The 18,146-nt window shown below is 36.5% G+C and overlaps 1 protein-coding gene across 1 annotated transcript; it reads right to left on the minus strand.

The window, feature by feature from the left end:
• Positions 1-1,382: 1,382 nt before the first annotated feature.
• LOC125676529 (uncharacterized) lies at positions 1,383-3,456 on the minus strand. The gene is made up of 2 exons (XM_056160877.1): positions 2,468-3,456; positions 1,383-2,028 (listed from the first exon to the last, which is right to left on the minus strand). The coding sequence occupies exons 1-2, from the start codon at positions 3,454-3,456 to the stop codon at positions 1,383-1,385; spliced, it is 1,635 nt and encodes a 544-aa protein (XP_056016852.1).
• Positions 3,457-18,146: the final 14,690 nt, after the last annotated feature.

The raw sequence follows: 18,146 nt of genomic DNA on the forward strand, positions 1-18,146 counted from the left end.
GATCCAACACCCGGCCAATAAAATCGAGACAAAGTTTTGTTGACTCCAAGATGACCAACTGTAACGGCATCATGAAGCGATTTTAATATATCTGCACGATATATTTTTGGCACAATCACTTGCCACGAAATTCGCTTCCCTGTATCATCTTCCCATATCCGATGCAGGACACCATTCTTGAATTCCAGTCTTTGCCACTGAGACCACAAAGTTTTCACTGGCACACTTTCCAAACAGATTTCCTCCCATTTAGGCTTGGTATGGCTTTGCTGCAATTTTGAGAAAATAACACCTATTGTCGTATCGTCTGTTTGGGCTTTGGCCATTTGAGATTGTGATATTCCATTTATCCAGGAAAGTTGAGTCTTTTTACGGACAACATTGCATTTTCCTTCTTGACGAAACGTTTGCTCAGTTCGCTCACAATATGAGCAGTTTTGGCAAGGTCGGCGCGACATCAAGTCAACATTAACATGTTTTGCTCCAGCTCGATGTTCTATTTCAAAGTCATAAGTGCCAAGAACTTCCAGCCATCGAGCTAACTGTCCTTCAATATTTTTGAAATTCATAAGCCACCGAAGTGACCCATGGTCTGTGCGTAGGCGAAACTTCCTGCCATACAAGTAGCAGTGGAAGTGTTTTATGGACTCTACAATCGCGAGCAATTCCTTGTGGGTTACACAGTAGTTTGTCTCGGATTTCCCTAATGCGTGACTAAAATAGCCTATTACTTTCTCCTTACCATCTTGAATTTGAGAAAGCACAGATCCAATGGCTTTGTTGCTAGCGTCTGCATCTAGGATGAACTCTGAGCCTTGATGATCCGGGTATGCCAGTAACAGACTGTGCATTAGTTTAGATTTTAGCTGCTGGAAAGCCGTGTTGCACTCATCCGTCCACAAAAATGGGTTTTTTCTGTCATGGAATTTAATGGACGAGCAACTTTTGCAAAGTTCAAAATAAACTTGCGATAATGAGAGCATAATCCAAGAAAACTACGAAGCTGCTTAATGTTGACGGGCACAGGCCAATATTTTATGGCATCAATTTTTGATTGATCCTCTTGAATTCCGTCCGGGGTTACAATATGCCCCAAGTATATCACTCGCTTTTGAAATAAGAAAAATTTCTTTGGACTTAATTTCAGTCCCGCAGTACGTAGTCGCAAAAGCACTTCCTCTAAACGATTTAACGTTGTCTCAAAGTCTTGACCAAAAACAATCACGTCATCAAGATAAACCAAACAGGTTTTCCAAGATAATCCCGATAATACTTTACTCATTAATCTTTCAAAGGTGGCGGGTGCATTACACAGTCTAAAGGGCATGACCTTGAACTGGTACAGTCCATTTTCGGTCACAAAGGCAGTTTTCTCACGATCCTCATCTTCCACAAAACCGAAGGGAACCATCCTTCTTCCTCACCAATACAATTGGTGAAGCCCAAGGACTGTTTGATTTTTCAATCACGTCCCGAGATAACATCATTTCGATCTGTGATGACACCTCAGATCTCTTAGCAAATGGCATTCGACGGGGTTGTTGTTTGATGGGTGTAGCGCCCTGAGTGTCAATCTTGTGTTTGATTACTCCTGTGCGACCAAGTGCTAGTTTGTCGGGTGCAAACACATCTTTGTTGTTGATCAAAAACTGTTTTAGGATTTCCGATTGTTTTCCATCCAAATTGACACATGATTCAGATAGTAAAGTCGAAAGGTAATCCGGAATTTTGCCATCTGGATAAGAACAAGTTTCCTCACTTCGGTCTATTGTTACAGCTTCGCAGTGACCAACTACTGTTCTCGGATAAAGTTTGATTGATTTGCCCGACACATTGAGCACACGTATAGGAACTTTTTCCTTCGACAAATTTACTACAGCTTTCCCTACAATCAGTTTATACTTTTCAGTGAATTTCTCCGTAGGAATAACAAGGCCGGTCTTAGGTACTAAATCGGTATCCAAAACTTTTCCTTGAAGCAACATCTCACTTCCAGTTGGAACAACACTGGTATCTTCCAGAACAACCCTACAACATCGCATGTAGTTGCACGAGAATGTTCAACATTTTACAATATGCCCATTCAATTTAAACTGACTGTTTCCTACATCAAGAACACATTTATGTGCCTTCAAGAAATCAAATCCGAGCAATCCCTCAATGTCCTCATCAATGTCAACAATCCAGAATTCGTGCTGTACAGAAATGCCTGCGAGAGTCACGTTCATTGTCGCGATCCCTTTTGCATGAATACATTTGCCATCAGCCATCTTCATTTTAGAAGATTGTAATTCAGGGAGTGGATTCATTTTCCTGTAGACACTGGTATTAATGATAGAGACATTGGCACCTGTATCTACAAGAAATCGTACAGATTCGGCATCATGTATACATCCATCCACATACATACCAGACCCGTCCTTCGATATTCGAGAAGATCGCGGGGTAAAGTTTGAATATCCCTTACCAGAACTTGATAAGTTTTTTGGCTTTCGGGCAGTTCCTTCTAAAATGATTCCCACCACAGTTCCAACAACGGATTTCTTTTGTTGATGGTTTTGAATTAGCAGCACATGTATCTTTCGATTTTTTCATTGTTGCTATTTCCTTGCGCATTTCAACGAGTTCCTTTGAAATTGCTCCCATGCATGCTTTAATGTCATCAGCACTGAATGATTTTTCATTTGCATAGTCACTGACAGTTACATTCCGCACCGTTGTAGTAGCTCGTTTTGCTGGCTGTTTTTCAGCCATATTAAATGCATCCAGTTCCACGGACAGTTTTTTAGCATCATCAATGGTTTTTGGATGCGCTTGCTGAATCCTCAGTCTCATGTCGGAGTCAGTAAGGGCGTCTATGAAATGACCCAGACACAATGTTTCCAGTAGATCTCGCGGAGCATTAGGGTAAGCTTTTCTGCTCAATCGTTTTATATATTGAGCTAACTCCGGAAGTGATCGGTCTCTTTTCCGGACAAGGTTTTTTAGCTGAACTCGGAACAGTTCAGTTCTGTTCTCGGATCCAAAACGGCGACTTAGTGCAGTTGACAATTCAACATAGGAACGTCGTTTTCCTGGCTCCAGATCAGCTAACACTCCTTGTGCAGCACCCCTTAACGAGGACGCTAAGAACATGGGCTTCCTTATGTCGTCCCATCCATTCATCTCCGCCACGAGTTCAAACTGGACTTTATAATCACCCCACGGCTCAGACCCATCATATGCAGATGGACGTACTAAAGGTTTCATGAAATCCCTGTTACTTTGATGATTATCATTGTAACTATTGTTTCTGAGTGCCGCTGTAGTATTGCGTATTTCTCGATCAAGCGCTGCACATTCTCTTTCTATACGCTGGATCTCATGAGGGGTGGATGTCATCGTCCCTATTCCTGTATCTGACCTATTACGTCTTATTCCTAATAGCACAGTTGGGGTATCTAAATTTTCTGCCATATCACTTGTAATAATAATCCCACCGCTGCCACCAAAATTGTAACGTGCTAATGTCCAAGAATAAGGCAGATGTTATATTTACAGTTTATTTACAAATATACACATATTTACACACAACATTTGTGTTGAACAACTTCAAATAGTTGAAGTTCAATATACACATCAGTCCATCTGCTTACGGAGCAGAACTGACATCCATCTGTATTAAACTCCAATACAGAACTGACTCCAACTTGGGCATGCCCCTCAAACTTCAAGGTTCCTAACCAAAATCATAAAGCACCGATAATGGCTAACCTTAATCAGGGATATAAACAATGAACCCTTATATTCCCATGAGAACATCGGCGACCACTAGTGTAGGACGCTGACAGACATATCCTGTTACCCATTGTGATAACAGTATAGAGCAATAAATGCTGAGCATGCATACAAGATAAACAAGTGAACAGAATTAGTGAAACTCCAAAATTATAACAATATCATATAATATAACAACACAAAGTTGATAACAAGTAAAACGTACTTTTGGGGGTATACGCCACCCGCCTTATGCATGTGCGATTAGTCTACAAAATATGTTGGATTTTGATTAAACATACATGTATGTAATTAGAGAGTACGTTTTGATGTTGCTCACATTCGTACCGTAATCAAAAGAATTAAGAAAGCAGATTGCATATCCTTCGGTTGAGACATTATAATTTTCACGTCCTTTATGCGACGCGTTTCACATATACACACCGGATTTTTATCATGTCCACTTCTCCCCAGTGTGTTGTTTTAAGAACACGTGTATTCTCTTTAGAGAAGTCGAGAGGCATAGCCTTTCTCTCGACTTCTCTAAAAAGAATAGAACACGTACAACACGGAGCCGATAAGTGTACATATAAATGAAGTTCGATTGAAATGGGAAGACAAAATCTTTTAGCAAAATATAAAATTGACATGTCTTTATTCCCAAAAAAGACAAAATGATATTTTGTTATCAATAAATTTTTGAATCAATTCTTAAAGTCTATATACATATGTAAACGCCATTAAAACAGACAGAACATATTAATCTTGCACTCACATACGGTCATTTGTAAATCTTTCTTTTTTTCCACTGTAAATATTATTAGCACATAGCTTCTTATCCAAGGTACAGTATCATTACATGGAGCATAATATATTAAAAAACAAAATTAAATAACGGATTTTTTTTTTTAGAATAAAAAAGTTGACGTGTATTAAATATGATACAGGTAAATCCTAAGTACATGTGTATCTGGTTTTAGTAAGGACAAATCAACGTTCCCGATTTTATATTTTGTTAAAAGATTTATTTAATATGCCGGTATGTAATGCCAGAAAACTGATAATCAAGCCCTAGTCATTTTTTGCCGACGAATAAAATAACTAGTGTACAGGTAGATAGCCCTAATAGGTAAACAACGGTACTTCACACCGCGGCGGTGTAACTCTGCCCCGCGATGAAATCCCCCGGCGGAATAGCGCGGGAAGGATTAACATACCGCGGGGGGGGGGGGGGTTATTACGGGATCCGCGCTGGTCGTACTGTATGTATATGAAAGCAGACACTGCATGTCTTTCATTGAGTTTAAGATTTGTTAACATGGTTAATAAAGTTATGTATGATATATTCAAATTTTAGCCAAACAATAATGGTGAAAGACTTTGGAAATCTATTGAAATGATGTTTTTAATTGCGTATGAATATAAAGAGGGGGGTGGGTAGATGAATAAGGACTTCAACGTGTCGTGTTCCTAGTTTGTGATCTTGAAATTCTGCAGATATAAATCTAGTTAAGCATAATACTTATGCATATACATTTGGTTTTACCATACCTTAAAGATGAAAGAAATTATAATAAAGATCACAAGATGGTGCTGTATATACCCTCCCTTGTTGGGAATCGTGGACAAGTCAACTCTGAAGCACATGAGGCTTTTGATTTAATATTTGTTAGTATTTCAGTGCATAAAATAATAAATTGTAATAAATACATGTATATTAAGATATGTTATTATTTTTCGCAGTCAGAAATCTACAACAAACACCAGCCTTACCAACTGCTTCCTCAGACTCCTCAAAGAATATATTCGAAGACCCTTACTGAAAGGATTTAGATCCTAGATAAAAACCAAAAAAAACAAATATATAATCAAGGGTTCTATTAGCCTGTTTCGGTGATTTAATTTTGCATTGCCTTTGTGTTTGATGAGCATTGTTAGAAGAAAGGTTATCAATATCCGTCGAGGCGTTGGACAATGATTAAAATTTTCAATGTTTGTGGTATATAAGAGTTAGAGTTGTCAGTCTAGGTGGTATTGAAATAATGAATTGTTTAGTATTTGCAAAGTGCAGTGGTTAGAAGTGTTTGTCATTACACGAGTTAGAGTTGATTATCTACACGGTGTGCAAAAGTTCAGCTAGGGTACAAGGATAAGTGCTCTCTATCTACTCGGTATACACGGGTAAACGTTGTTACTGTATCCTATAAAGAAGTGTTAGCGTTATCAGTCGAGGTGATATACAGGTACGTAAACATACTTTCAGATATCAATATCTAAATTATGACATCTACTTCTGTTTGTCGACCTGTACTGCATGCCTGTAATTTTCACATTGCTGAAACTATTATACAATTCAGCTAGCCGACCTGTCGGTGCCTAGAACAAATTCTCAAATGACTATCTGGAAAAAGTTGCCCATTTAGAAGAGAAAATAAAGGAACTTGAAATGAAACTTTAAACAAAGTCAAAAGAAAAGTCTTTGGTACCAATTAAAAATTTTTCAGTATGTACTAGTACAGTAATGAAGTCTGATGCTAAAGTAAAATATTACACAGGTTTGCCCAATCAAGCTTCCTTCAATACAGGATTTCAAGCAATTCTGCCTCATATTCATAAAGTACGTTACTGGAAGGGTCCCAAAAGATTATGCAATCCTTTGAAACAAAAAAAAAACAAGTTTTCATGCAATTTAAGAACACTAAGTCCAAAGGAGGAGATGATGTTATGTTTTATGAAATTAAGATTAGGGCTTTTGAATGAAGATATTGCTGATAGGTTTGGTGTTTCAGCTACACATGTATCTAGTGTATTCACTACTTGGATAAAACTCTTGAGTTCAGTACTTGGCACTTTAGTATTTAATCCACCAAGAGAAGTGGTTTTATCAAATTTACCCCCATCCTTCCGAAACAATGTGTATAGAGGTGTGCGGTATATCATTGACTGCACATACATTTTTATTGAGACACAAAATAATTTGCAGGTAGCTGTACAAACTTGGAGTGACTACAAACACCACCATACTGCAAAAATTTTAGTAAGTATAACTCCTGCTGGCATGATCAATTTTGTTTCCGAGGCTTGGACTGGGCGTGCCAGTGATAAGTTTGTAACATTGAATTCAGGTTTTCTCAATATAATAGAGCCTTACGATAAAGTTATGGCAGATAGGGGTTTCCCAATACGAGAAGAGCTCACCTTGTTAAGGGCTGAACTCTTGGTACCTCCAGGTAGATGTAGAGTTTCTCAGATGTCTGCCTCTGATGTTTCAAAGACAAAGTCTATTGCAAACAGGCGAATATATGTAGAGCAGGCAATTCGCCGTTTGAAACAATTTCATATCATCAAGAATGAAATGCCAATAACACTTTTATATCACTTAGATGATATAGTTAAGGTCATTGCTGGTACTTGCAATTTGTACCCACCACTACCAAGATACTAATATTGACTACTGTGACCAGATTGGCAATGTTTCAATTTCAATATCTTGCTGCATATTAGTATATATATGATATGACTCTTTAGGAGTCTTAGGAGTTGATTATGTCATAACTGAATGTTTACATTAACACTAAAACATTGTTAGTATTTGTAATCATTCAAATATGTTTTCACGGTGTTGCTGGTGCCTTTATCTATAAAAAAGTTCACAATGTCCGACAAAAATAAGGGGGGCCACTGAGACATCCCGCACTTCTCGTTCTGTCATCCACCTCCGAGTTTCAAGGGATCGGGTAAAATAATATCTTCTATACAAAGCAAATCTTTGTACTCTTTCTGAAGTTGGTCAACATACTCACAGTCTGACACTTTCAAAGGCAATTTCATAACACTTGAAGCAAAGCATAAGGCGGCTAACTCATTCTTGGTTCCCTCGGTGGATAGTCCTCGTCTGCTTAAAAATTCCTTCAGAGCTGTTAATTTCCACGAATTAAATGTTTCTAGACAAATGGTACAGTCACCAATATCCATCATAAATCAAGTAACAAATAAATCACAAATATAAAACGTCTAAATCAATATAAAAAGCATAAAAACACAGTTTACTTTGACGCGCGTCATTTCATATACCGTTTGTAAACATCCGATTTATTGCCGATTGACCCCGTGACCCGACAAGGCTGCTTGTATCACGTAAAAAAGTGTTGATAGGAGTATTATACACGTTGACTTTCTATTCCATAGAAGGCTGAAAACAGTGCTGCGATGTAAATTAAGAGAGAGAGAGAAAAATAGTTCCGGCTTCTGGTTGTCAAGGGGGGGGGGGGGGGGGCAAGGGGGGGGGGGGGGGGGGCAAGGGGGGGTGTCCCCCTACCAAACCAGGTTATACAAAAATAACTTGCGTTCCTCAATTGGAATTTCACCAATCAGGGACAAGGATACAATAAGAATTAAATTAGATAGTTATAACATTTGATATGATTTTATTCTAAAATACCGTATAGCGGGTTAATTCTGCGGGTGATATATTTAGCTTATTTTAGCGGTTAGATAGCTCTCCGCCAAACTTTCACTCGCCAAATATGCACCCAATTGTATATTATATATGAATGTTTCCCTATAGGTCATGTTCTACGTCCGATTATCAACAGAAATACTATTAAAATATCATACAGTTGTATGCCATTCAAGCAAAATGTAATTGACTCGCATAACGCTTCAATCAAACAAGTGCGCCAGACCGGAAATACATGAAACAGGTGTAATTGCCGAAACAAAGATAAATGCCCGCTCAACGGTGAATGTTGCGCCCACGGAATTGTGTATTTAGCTAGAGTTAGAGCCGATAATGGGCAAGAAGAGAGCTACGTGGGACTAGCAGACACCGAGTACAAATTAAGATACGCCAACCACACTGATTCATTCCGTAATCCCACGAAAAAGAATACCACCGAGCTCAGCAAATTCATATGGACATTGAAAGACAAAAATATTGACTACAAAATCAAGTGGGAAATTTTAGGAAAAATATCATACTCAAACATTTCAAAAAAGTGCAACCTTTGTATTCTAGAGAAATTCTTTATAATATGTCATCCCGAAAAATCTTCATTGAATAAGCGTTCAGAACTTGTCAGCACTTGCAGTCATTCCCATAAATTTCTATTTACTCAGTCCTGTGTGTAATCATGCTTAGCAACTATCCAGTATGTTTCTGTGTAACATATTCTCAGCCATGTGGATGTTTTTCGTTAGATGTCATTTTTCTCCCGACGAGTGAGGGGAAACCATCCCTTTACGAAGCAGCCTGTAGAGAAATAAATGTTATGTGATTGAACTCCATCTGATCATCAATTTATGTAGCTCCGTGATGCTATATATATATATATATATATATATATATATATATATATATATATATAAAGCACAAACAAACAATTATAACACCCAACCTTACGTTTACCCCTAGGATCTAAACGATACATGTGATAATCAATTAATTAATATATAAAGCACTAAATAATCACAACTAGGTACTGAAAATATTTGCCCCAGCCCGGGGTCAAACCAACGACCTGCGGCACCCACCGCCTAGCAAGACTGTCAAACCAGTGCGTAAGTCCACTCGGCCACAACGACTTCCCTAAAAAGGAAGTTTTGTTATGCTCCTAAAGCGCTACTTATACACACTGATGCAATCTCACACAGTCGCTGTGTCATTCAGTGTTTAAGATATTTTATAAGGAGAGTGGATCTCTCGATGCAATTGTATAGAATATTTAATTCGACTTTTAGATATATCGATGACGTTTTGTCTATTAACAATGATAGCTTTCATTCATATATCGATTTGATATATCCCTGTGAGCTGGAAATAAAGGACACCACAGAGTCGTCCACTTCTGCTTCATACTTAGATATTTTATTGAAAGTAGACATTAACGGCAAACTTACAACTCAACTGTATGACAAACGGGATGATTTCAGCTTCTCCATCGTCAACTTCCCACATTTATGTAGCAATATTCCATTATCACCTGCATATGGTGTTTATATATCTCAACTGATTCGATATGCAAGAGCTTGTTCTGGGTATAGTCAGTTTTTAAATCGAGGTAAGCTACTGACAAACAAGTTGATGGTACAGGGATTTCAACAGTCTCGATTGAAGTCAGCATTTCGCAAATTCTATGGTCATTATAACGATCTAGTTCGTCAATACAATCTCGCATTGGGTCAAATGCTGTCTGACGTGTTTCATACCGATTGTTAAGCCGTTCTTGGCACACTGATTTTGACTGCGGATAACTCTGTTTACCTGATCAGGATATGGGGCTCACGGCGGGTGTGACCGGTCAACAGGGGATGCTTACTCCTCCTAGGCACCTGATCCCACCTCCGGTGTGTCCAGGTGTCCGTGTTTGCCCAACTATCTATTTTGTATTGCTTGTAGGAGTTATGAGATTGATCACTGTTCGTTATCTTCACCTTGCATAAAGCACAAAGAAACAATTATAACACCCAACCTTACGTTTACCCCTAGGATCTATAAGATACATGTGATAATCAATTAATATATAAAGCACTAAATAATCACAACTAGGTACTGAAAATATTTGCCCCAGCCCGGGGTCGAACCAGCGATCTGCGGCACCCACCGCCTAGCAAGACTGTCAAACCAGTGCGTAAGTCCACAAACAAACAATTATAACACCCAACCTTACGTTTACCCCTAGGATCTAAACGATAAAAGTAGCGCTTTAGGAACATAACAAAACTTGCTTTTTAGGGAAGTCGTTGTGGCCGAGTGGACTTACGCACTGGTTTGACAGTCTTGCTAGGCGGTGGGTGCCGCAGGTCGCTGGTTCGACCCCGTGCTGGGGCGAAAATTTTCAGCACATCCTCTGCACTGTGCCGAGTCAAGACCTATCTTCGTGCGTCTATGACAGAGGAGAGGCTTAATCACTTGATGATTCTACACACCCACAGGGAAGCTACGGATAAAATGGACTTATCAGAAGTCACTGACGAGTTTGTATCAGCACGGGATGGACGAGGACTTATTTTTGGACGTTTCTGAACTGTTCAATGAATCAATGTACATTTATATAATTTGATAAAAATGAGTTTAATGTGTTTAACTTGCATACAACTTCCTTGATATTTCTTAAGTTATTAAATGTTTGAATTGAAGACAAATATTGCAATTTTTTCAATAGATGGAAAGATATATATTAGGAAAATATGGGAGTGTTGGTGAATATATGTACATACTAGCTAAAATACGTTACCCCCCCCCCCCCTCCTTTTTTTTTTTTAAATCCATTTCGCCGCCCCAATGTCAAAAACTTGCCGACGCGCCTGCAAAAAATCCAGATAATTTCACAATAACAGTTCTTTTCATATATATCCCGAAATTTCTCCGATCCATAACCTAGTATACATATGCAAAACTGAATAGGTAAACACGTTTCACTAACTTTGCAATCTAAACAAAAAATCTAGATAAACACTTACGCTGTGCATGAACAGTTTCAAGTGAACAAGACACTGAAGATCTACATTTTATGCAGGTAAACAGATGCGCGAGTGCTCAGGAGCACATGCTGCATATAACGTTTGTAATACGTTCTCAAAACATCAGATCGGAAAGAACTAAAAAACAAAATCCGGATAAATAATTCCGGTGACGGAACAATGTCACTCTTGTTTTAACAAGATACCCCATACGCGGGTATGTTAAGGCAGGTCATGTTTCATTTATACACGTAAACTGCACAATTTTTAAAATCTGTCTTACATAGAGAGAGGGAGCTACTAACTCTTAAAAACTATTTTGGTTGTTTACATGAGAATATTTTGTATCATAACAACATGACAAACATGCGCTTCCGTATGACGTATTGCATGGCTGTTATAAATAGATCATGGAGGTACCTTAATAGAAAATGTAAAAGTAACACATTATCCCAAGATTCAAATATTGGTCTAACTGGCGATAATGACGGTAAAATACCCATATTATATCAGAGTTACTGATAGAATCCTACCACTATCTAGGATTGCAACTAATTGCAACAGGAATGTTTTTGTTTTCAAACGGTGAGTCAAGGGATGCTCTAGCGTATATAAAAAATCGAGAGCACAAAACAAAGGGGAAACGTGTAATTTGGGGGCAAAATCGTACATTTTGATAAAAACCGGGATTTATCATTTATCTTCACACATGAAAGAAATAAAAGAAACGTAATTGCTATAATCATCGGGAACAGTGTAAACATTCACAAACTAATTTATTCATACCAAAATTTCAAATGAATGATTTTTTATGAGGCGTAAAGCCTTATTTTGAAAGAAAAATCGATGAAAATGAGAAGAGTTAATATGAAACATGTAAACATTGATTCTGGCACAAAATGAGATACCTTTTTTATGAGACAATTAAAGAAGTGATAATTAATTCATAAAAATTATTTAACAGTTTGAGATTTTAAAATCATGAGTGTATCAGTGTCGGATTTAAGAAATGGCACTCCCCCCCTCCAAAATTTTCAAAATTAAGGTAAATCATGGTCTTTTGTCCAAAAAATTGTAAACGATAAAAGAAGCAATAATTTCTTCCACTCTCGGAGAAATAAATGACAAAATGTTTTGATTTATTTATTTACTTTTATTGGGAGAACTTTCAACCCACTCCCCCCAAAAAAAACTTAAAATTTGCGTCATTTTATTAATTTCACTTTTATCCAAAAAAGACAGAAAATAGTAAAAATAACTACATGTACTTAGGAGACATATTTCAAGCCCTATAAAATTTGTAAAATCCATGCAGGAGTCCAAGGCGGCTCCCAGACCCCTGTCTCATAAACTTGCGCCCCCTTCCCGCTTAGTCTCAATTACTGGACCCGCCCCTGTGTACGATCCCGTAATCGTGTTTGCTCTGTTCGTTTGTTTGTCAGTCTGCAAAATGTTTAACTTTGGCCATAACATTTGAATGGTAAATGACAGTATTTTCATATTTAATATGTGTATTCTTTGTGACTAAACTTTTAGATGGTACCAAACATTTTGACATTGTGACCTTGATGATTGACCTACTTTTCGTCAGTGACCTTGGAAAAAAAACTTGCTTAGGGTGTTGGGATTTGCTTAAGAGTTAGAAAATCCACGCTACATGTTTAGTGATAAATTGAATCGGGTGAATACAAATTAGCCGAGACGATGGTATTGTTTTTTACCATTCCTCATTTCTTTCTCTACAAATATCTATAAGTTTGGATACAGAAAAGCCATTAGCGCCACGTTTCCTATCAGAAAATTTGCGCAAAATATACAGTTCTTGTCGAAGTAAAAAGTAGGTGTTGTTGAGCGAAGACCGCGACTTGGTCATTCATGATTAAGACATGTAGATTAAGACACCAAATTTTCCTTTAAAAAAAAATATTATTGTGTTGGGATTAGTGTAACGTCCCTCTCCAGAATATTTCATTCATATGGAGACATCAGCATTGCCATTGCATACATGCCAACTTTTGAAAATCCCCATGGGGGATTTTGCGCGCGACGACCTTTTTCCAACGCTCAAAATTCACGACATTTTACCATGAAAATAAATATTTGTCTTTTTAAATAAAATATCAATCTAATCATTATACATGTATCATACATTAACACAACATCAAGTGTGTTTGACCATTAACTTGAAGAAAACTATAAAAAAAAAAAAAAAAAAAAAAAAAAAAAAACTTTGAAAGATATACATAAGTATTTTATTAAAATCATCTATTCAGCAAAAAATACTCTCCAACAAGTCACATACAAATATCAAATAATACTTAAAGTTGCATCCTTTTACACCATATACACATTGGCTGGTCAATATATCAAAATTTAAATTGAAGCACATGCATTTAAGTACAACTACAAAGGCGATCTTGGTTGTCTGTAAACATGGGCTTGCAGAGTCTGGTGGAACAATCTGCATTGCAACCAGAAAAGGAGTAGTCTGCCCTGCTATGCAGTTTGCGAACAAAACCTTTGCACCCATGACATCTGAAATAATTACCAGGAAAAAAACCACATCAAAATATACGTTTTTACTTGTAAATTAAGGCGACTTGCTAATATAAAATTCAGTACAGACTTGTGAGAATTACGCATGTCACAAAGTCTAGTATTGAATACTACACTATATAGACTATGTAATACATCGCTATAGACAGAGTGATTCGGATAGTCTATATTATTATAGTTGGAAAAACATATATTTTACGTACCTTATTGCATATTTTGGATGCTGTCAGCGAGAGGCAAAAAATTGGGAATGTCCGATTGTTTGGTGGTGCATAGTGACACTTTTATCGTTGTCATTCACGTTTGTATAAAGGATATGTCAATTTGAAATGCGTCCTCCCGATTAATTACTATCAAAATATGCTTCGCACTGTCCAATAAGCACCCCGACACAGGCAGACCAGGTAAATCACATCACCCCGATACCATGTGACACAGGTAAACAGCAATGACTGACTATTGTCCCGATTTCTGATAGGCCAGTTCAGAAATGACGCGGGATTTCAAATTCCGAATGGAAATGGAGGGGTTGTTGTCGTAAAATGGGAGATATTTTTAGAAAATCGGGATTTCGGGGTATTTTTGCAATCCCGATCGGGATATCGGGATTTGCCTTTTCAACTGCTTCAAATCGGGATAATCCCGCACAAATCGGGAAAGTTGGCATGTATGCATTGAAGGGCTGCACAATTTAGGCCTATATACTCGGCGCTTATGGCCTTTTAGTATGGAGGGATCTTTATCATGCCACACCTGCTGTAACACGGGGCCTCAATTTTTTCGGTCTCATCCGAAGAGCCGCCCCATTTATTCTCCCTCACAGGAACACAATCGAAAGAACACAGTATACATATTCTGTCTTCTAATTCTTCTCCTTTGTATCGCCCCGTTTCTATTCTAATTGGAAGTATACCACATCTTCATAGTGCAAGTAAATATCTTAGATATTTTGGAATGCTCGTGGAAAATTAATTTTCGGCACTACTTCTTATAGTTATGAAGCAACTTGTTCTGAAATCACCAGTGTCACACAATTAATAGTAACCTATTATATATTTTCTTTAGAATTTTAAAAAGATTCAGATAATGACTTCATTTGTGATGTCCTGTTAGACTTATTATATTAATTCACACATGTTTAATAATGTTGTCCATTGATAGTAGACGATTCCAGTATCGTATAGTTTATACAGTGTCAGTGGTAAGGAATCTTCCATCCGAATTCGCCATATATGTAGTGCAGGTAAAGGAATGAATCTGTGATAATGACGAAGTTCGCAATTCTGAACCATCTCAATTGTGTGGTAGTTTCGGAAACCCCATACTACACTACAATAGTTCAAAACGAGCTACACAAATTAAGAAATGTTTTTCGAAAGTTGAAATTCCTAGCTCTTTGTAAAAAGGAATTTTCGAGACAATGGAGTTATTTCTGACGGCACTCGTCCTGTTCACACTTATGTTCCCTTTTTCTCTTAGTTGCAACACTATATTGACTATCACCAAGAGGTGTATTGTAAATTCAAGTGTTCTATCACTACCTGAAAATCACTGATCCTCCTAAATTATTCTTTCAACATTGTCAGTTGGAGTATGTGCCAGTGCACAGACATCTTGGGTTGTTTGTTTCAAGCGATATGGGATGGTCTCATTATATAAATACAATAACAAGTACGGCTTACAAAAAACTAGGACTTTTTAAAAAACTAAAATTTACATTAGGAAGAGACATTCTTTTAAAAATGTATACTACTTTCATAAGACCAGCTTTAGAATATGCGTCTGTTGTTTGGGATGGATGTACTTCATCCGATAGTGATATGCTAGAAAAAGTCCAATTATGTGCAGCGCGAATTATTACTGGCCTTCCTATACTAACGTCTAGAGATTCTTTGTATTTGGAAACTGGTTTAAAACCTCTGTTTTTTAGAAGAGCAACCGCTAAACTTGTTACTATGTACAAAATTCATAATAATGAGGTTCCGCAGTATCTAAAAGAAACAATACCTAATAAAACAAACAAAAAGTCCACGTACAATCTCCGTAATGGAGACAACTATACAGTACCAAAATGTAAACTTGAACTTTATAAAAAATAATTCGTTCCAGATGCTGTATCAATGTGGAATTCTCTTAGTATTGAATCAAGACAGGCTTCTTCAATTAAACAATTCCTTAAAAGTATTAGCTCTAATAATATCAATAATTCTAAACCACCTATATACTTTTCATATGGTTCTCGTTTCCTGAATATAATTCATACCAAACTAAGACGTGCATGTGTTCTGAATTATGATCTGTATAGACGCAGTATTGTTGATTCCCCGTTGTGTTCATGTGGCATGCGTGAAGATGCATACCACTTTTTCTTTACTTGTAATAAGTATTCAAATGCTAGATATAAATTAATGGATAGATTGCTAAGGTTAAATGATTTGGTAATAATTGATACACATGTACTACTTTGGGGTGATAATGTTTTATCTATTGAACTAAATAAATTTATTTTTTCAAATGTTCAGACGTACATTCAAGAAACCAAAAGATTCAATTAATGCTATATTGTACTACTACTTATAGAATATACCTATATGTACCATTATTGTATTAACTATTTATTGTATATTAATGACAATTGTGTGCTATTTTTTATAAGGAGAAGAACTCGTAAGTTGCAAGAACTTGTTTCTAATCCTTTTGTATATAGTATATACAATAAAATATATTCAAATCAAACCTGAAAATCAAAAAGTCGATGCAATTCACTTCTGAGGGACAAATGTCCAATGCTTGAAAAACATTTGATTTTACTAAATCATCTGGAAATTATCCTCATGTATGTACAATTCGAAGCCAAGTTCAAGGCCGTTCGTGTCATGGCCGCATCAAACCTAAGATGCGATTTCTCTTTCACCAAACGCTCGACATTTCGAAGTGAAAATCACGGGTCTTTCGAATATGACCTTAAAAACGGAGATCCCGTGTCGCAACAGACGTTGGCACGTTAAAGAATAATTACAAGTGGTATTTCACCTAAAACTACAAACAACCAAACATTACACAAACGTTTGAAGGAATATTAATTGATAAGAGATAAGTTTTTGTTGTTCTTATGTTTTTGCGACATTTAACGCAAAACATTATCAACTAATGGCAAAAACTGCTTTCCATACTTTTTTGTTTGTTGTTAGCGAGGGCTTACATATTGATATGGTATTTTTGTTTTGGAGAGAAGTTTGACTCCAATATTTTATATTTTTCAAATTTCAAAGTGTAGTTCTTTGATTATATTATCACTTGGTTTTAGATGTTTTGGAACCGATGTCTGTAGGAATCAGACACAATATGGATATTATACATAGAATATCGTATAACGTTGAACTTCATTAATTAGCTTTTATACAAAGTCAATTTCTTTTCGTATGAAAATGTAATTAGTGGTAAAAAATTAGCACATGCCTGAAACAAACTAGCATTTTAGAGGATAAAATTGACTTAGCAGTATATATGCAGTACTACAAAGAGCGTATACATAACTTCAATTATCCCCCTTGTAAACTCTTCTGCGTCTATGGAAGCCATGCCGTAACAAAGTTTATGCTATGAAAATGTACTAATTTAAATTAGCAAATTGAAGACTTTCCCCTCTCTCGGTTTTTCTAGATTTTTTATATGATCATTATAAGCATATTCCACTACAAGTTTCGCAAAAACCATTTCTGTTGCAATTAGTTTGAGGTAAAACAGTAGAATGACTGGACTATTCAATAAGAAATAATTATTGGACATTTAAACACGAAACCATCTAGCTCATGTTTTACATTTTTCATGATGCTATGTAGTTTTCTTTAAAAGTTTTCTTAAGGTGGGTCCTTAGTCCTGGATTTTGGGGGTTTAGGTAGCATTTTTTTGTTTGGAATCAATAAATTAACATTCAGAGTAATGAAAAAGGGTAAAACAGTTAAGGATTTCCATATTAATTTCCATTACATACACCACTAAAGTCATGTACCCCGATGTAGATTTTTATGAAATTCATTGGAAACAGTTATTTGTTTTTATTTTAATATAAAAACAACAAAATATTTTTTGAATTGCATTTATTTATCGGGAAACATGTCAACAACTAAAACACATGTCATTTTCAATATGTTCATCAAGTTTTAGAATAATATGTGCAAAATTATTGAATTAGCGTTATTCTCCAAAATGTTAAAAAAACAAACAAATGTGGACGCACTTTCCTTATAGCATGGTTTACATATCATTTTTTCTGTTTATATTAGTAGAGTTACATCTGTTGTAGTTATTCGTGGGAAAAAATCCATACCTTTCCTTAATAATTTCAAATCTATAGCTTCCAGATTATGTAT

Source organism: Ostrea edulis, chromosome 3 (genome assembly GCF_947568905.1).
Source record: "Ostrea edulis chromosome 3, xbOstEdul1.1, whole genome shotgun sequence".
Classification (NCBI taxonomy): Eukaryota; Metazoa; Mollusca; class Bivalvia; order Ostreida; family Ostreidae; genus Ostrea; species Ostrea edulis.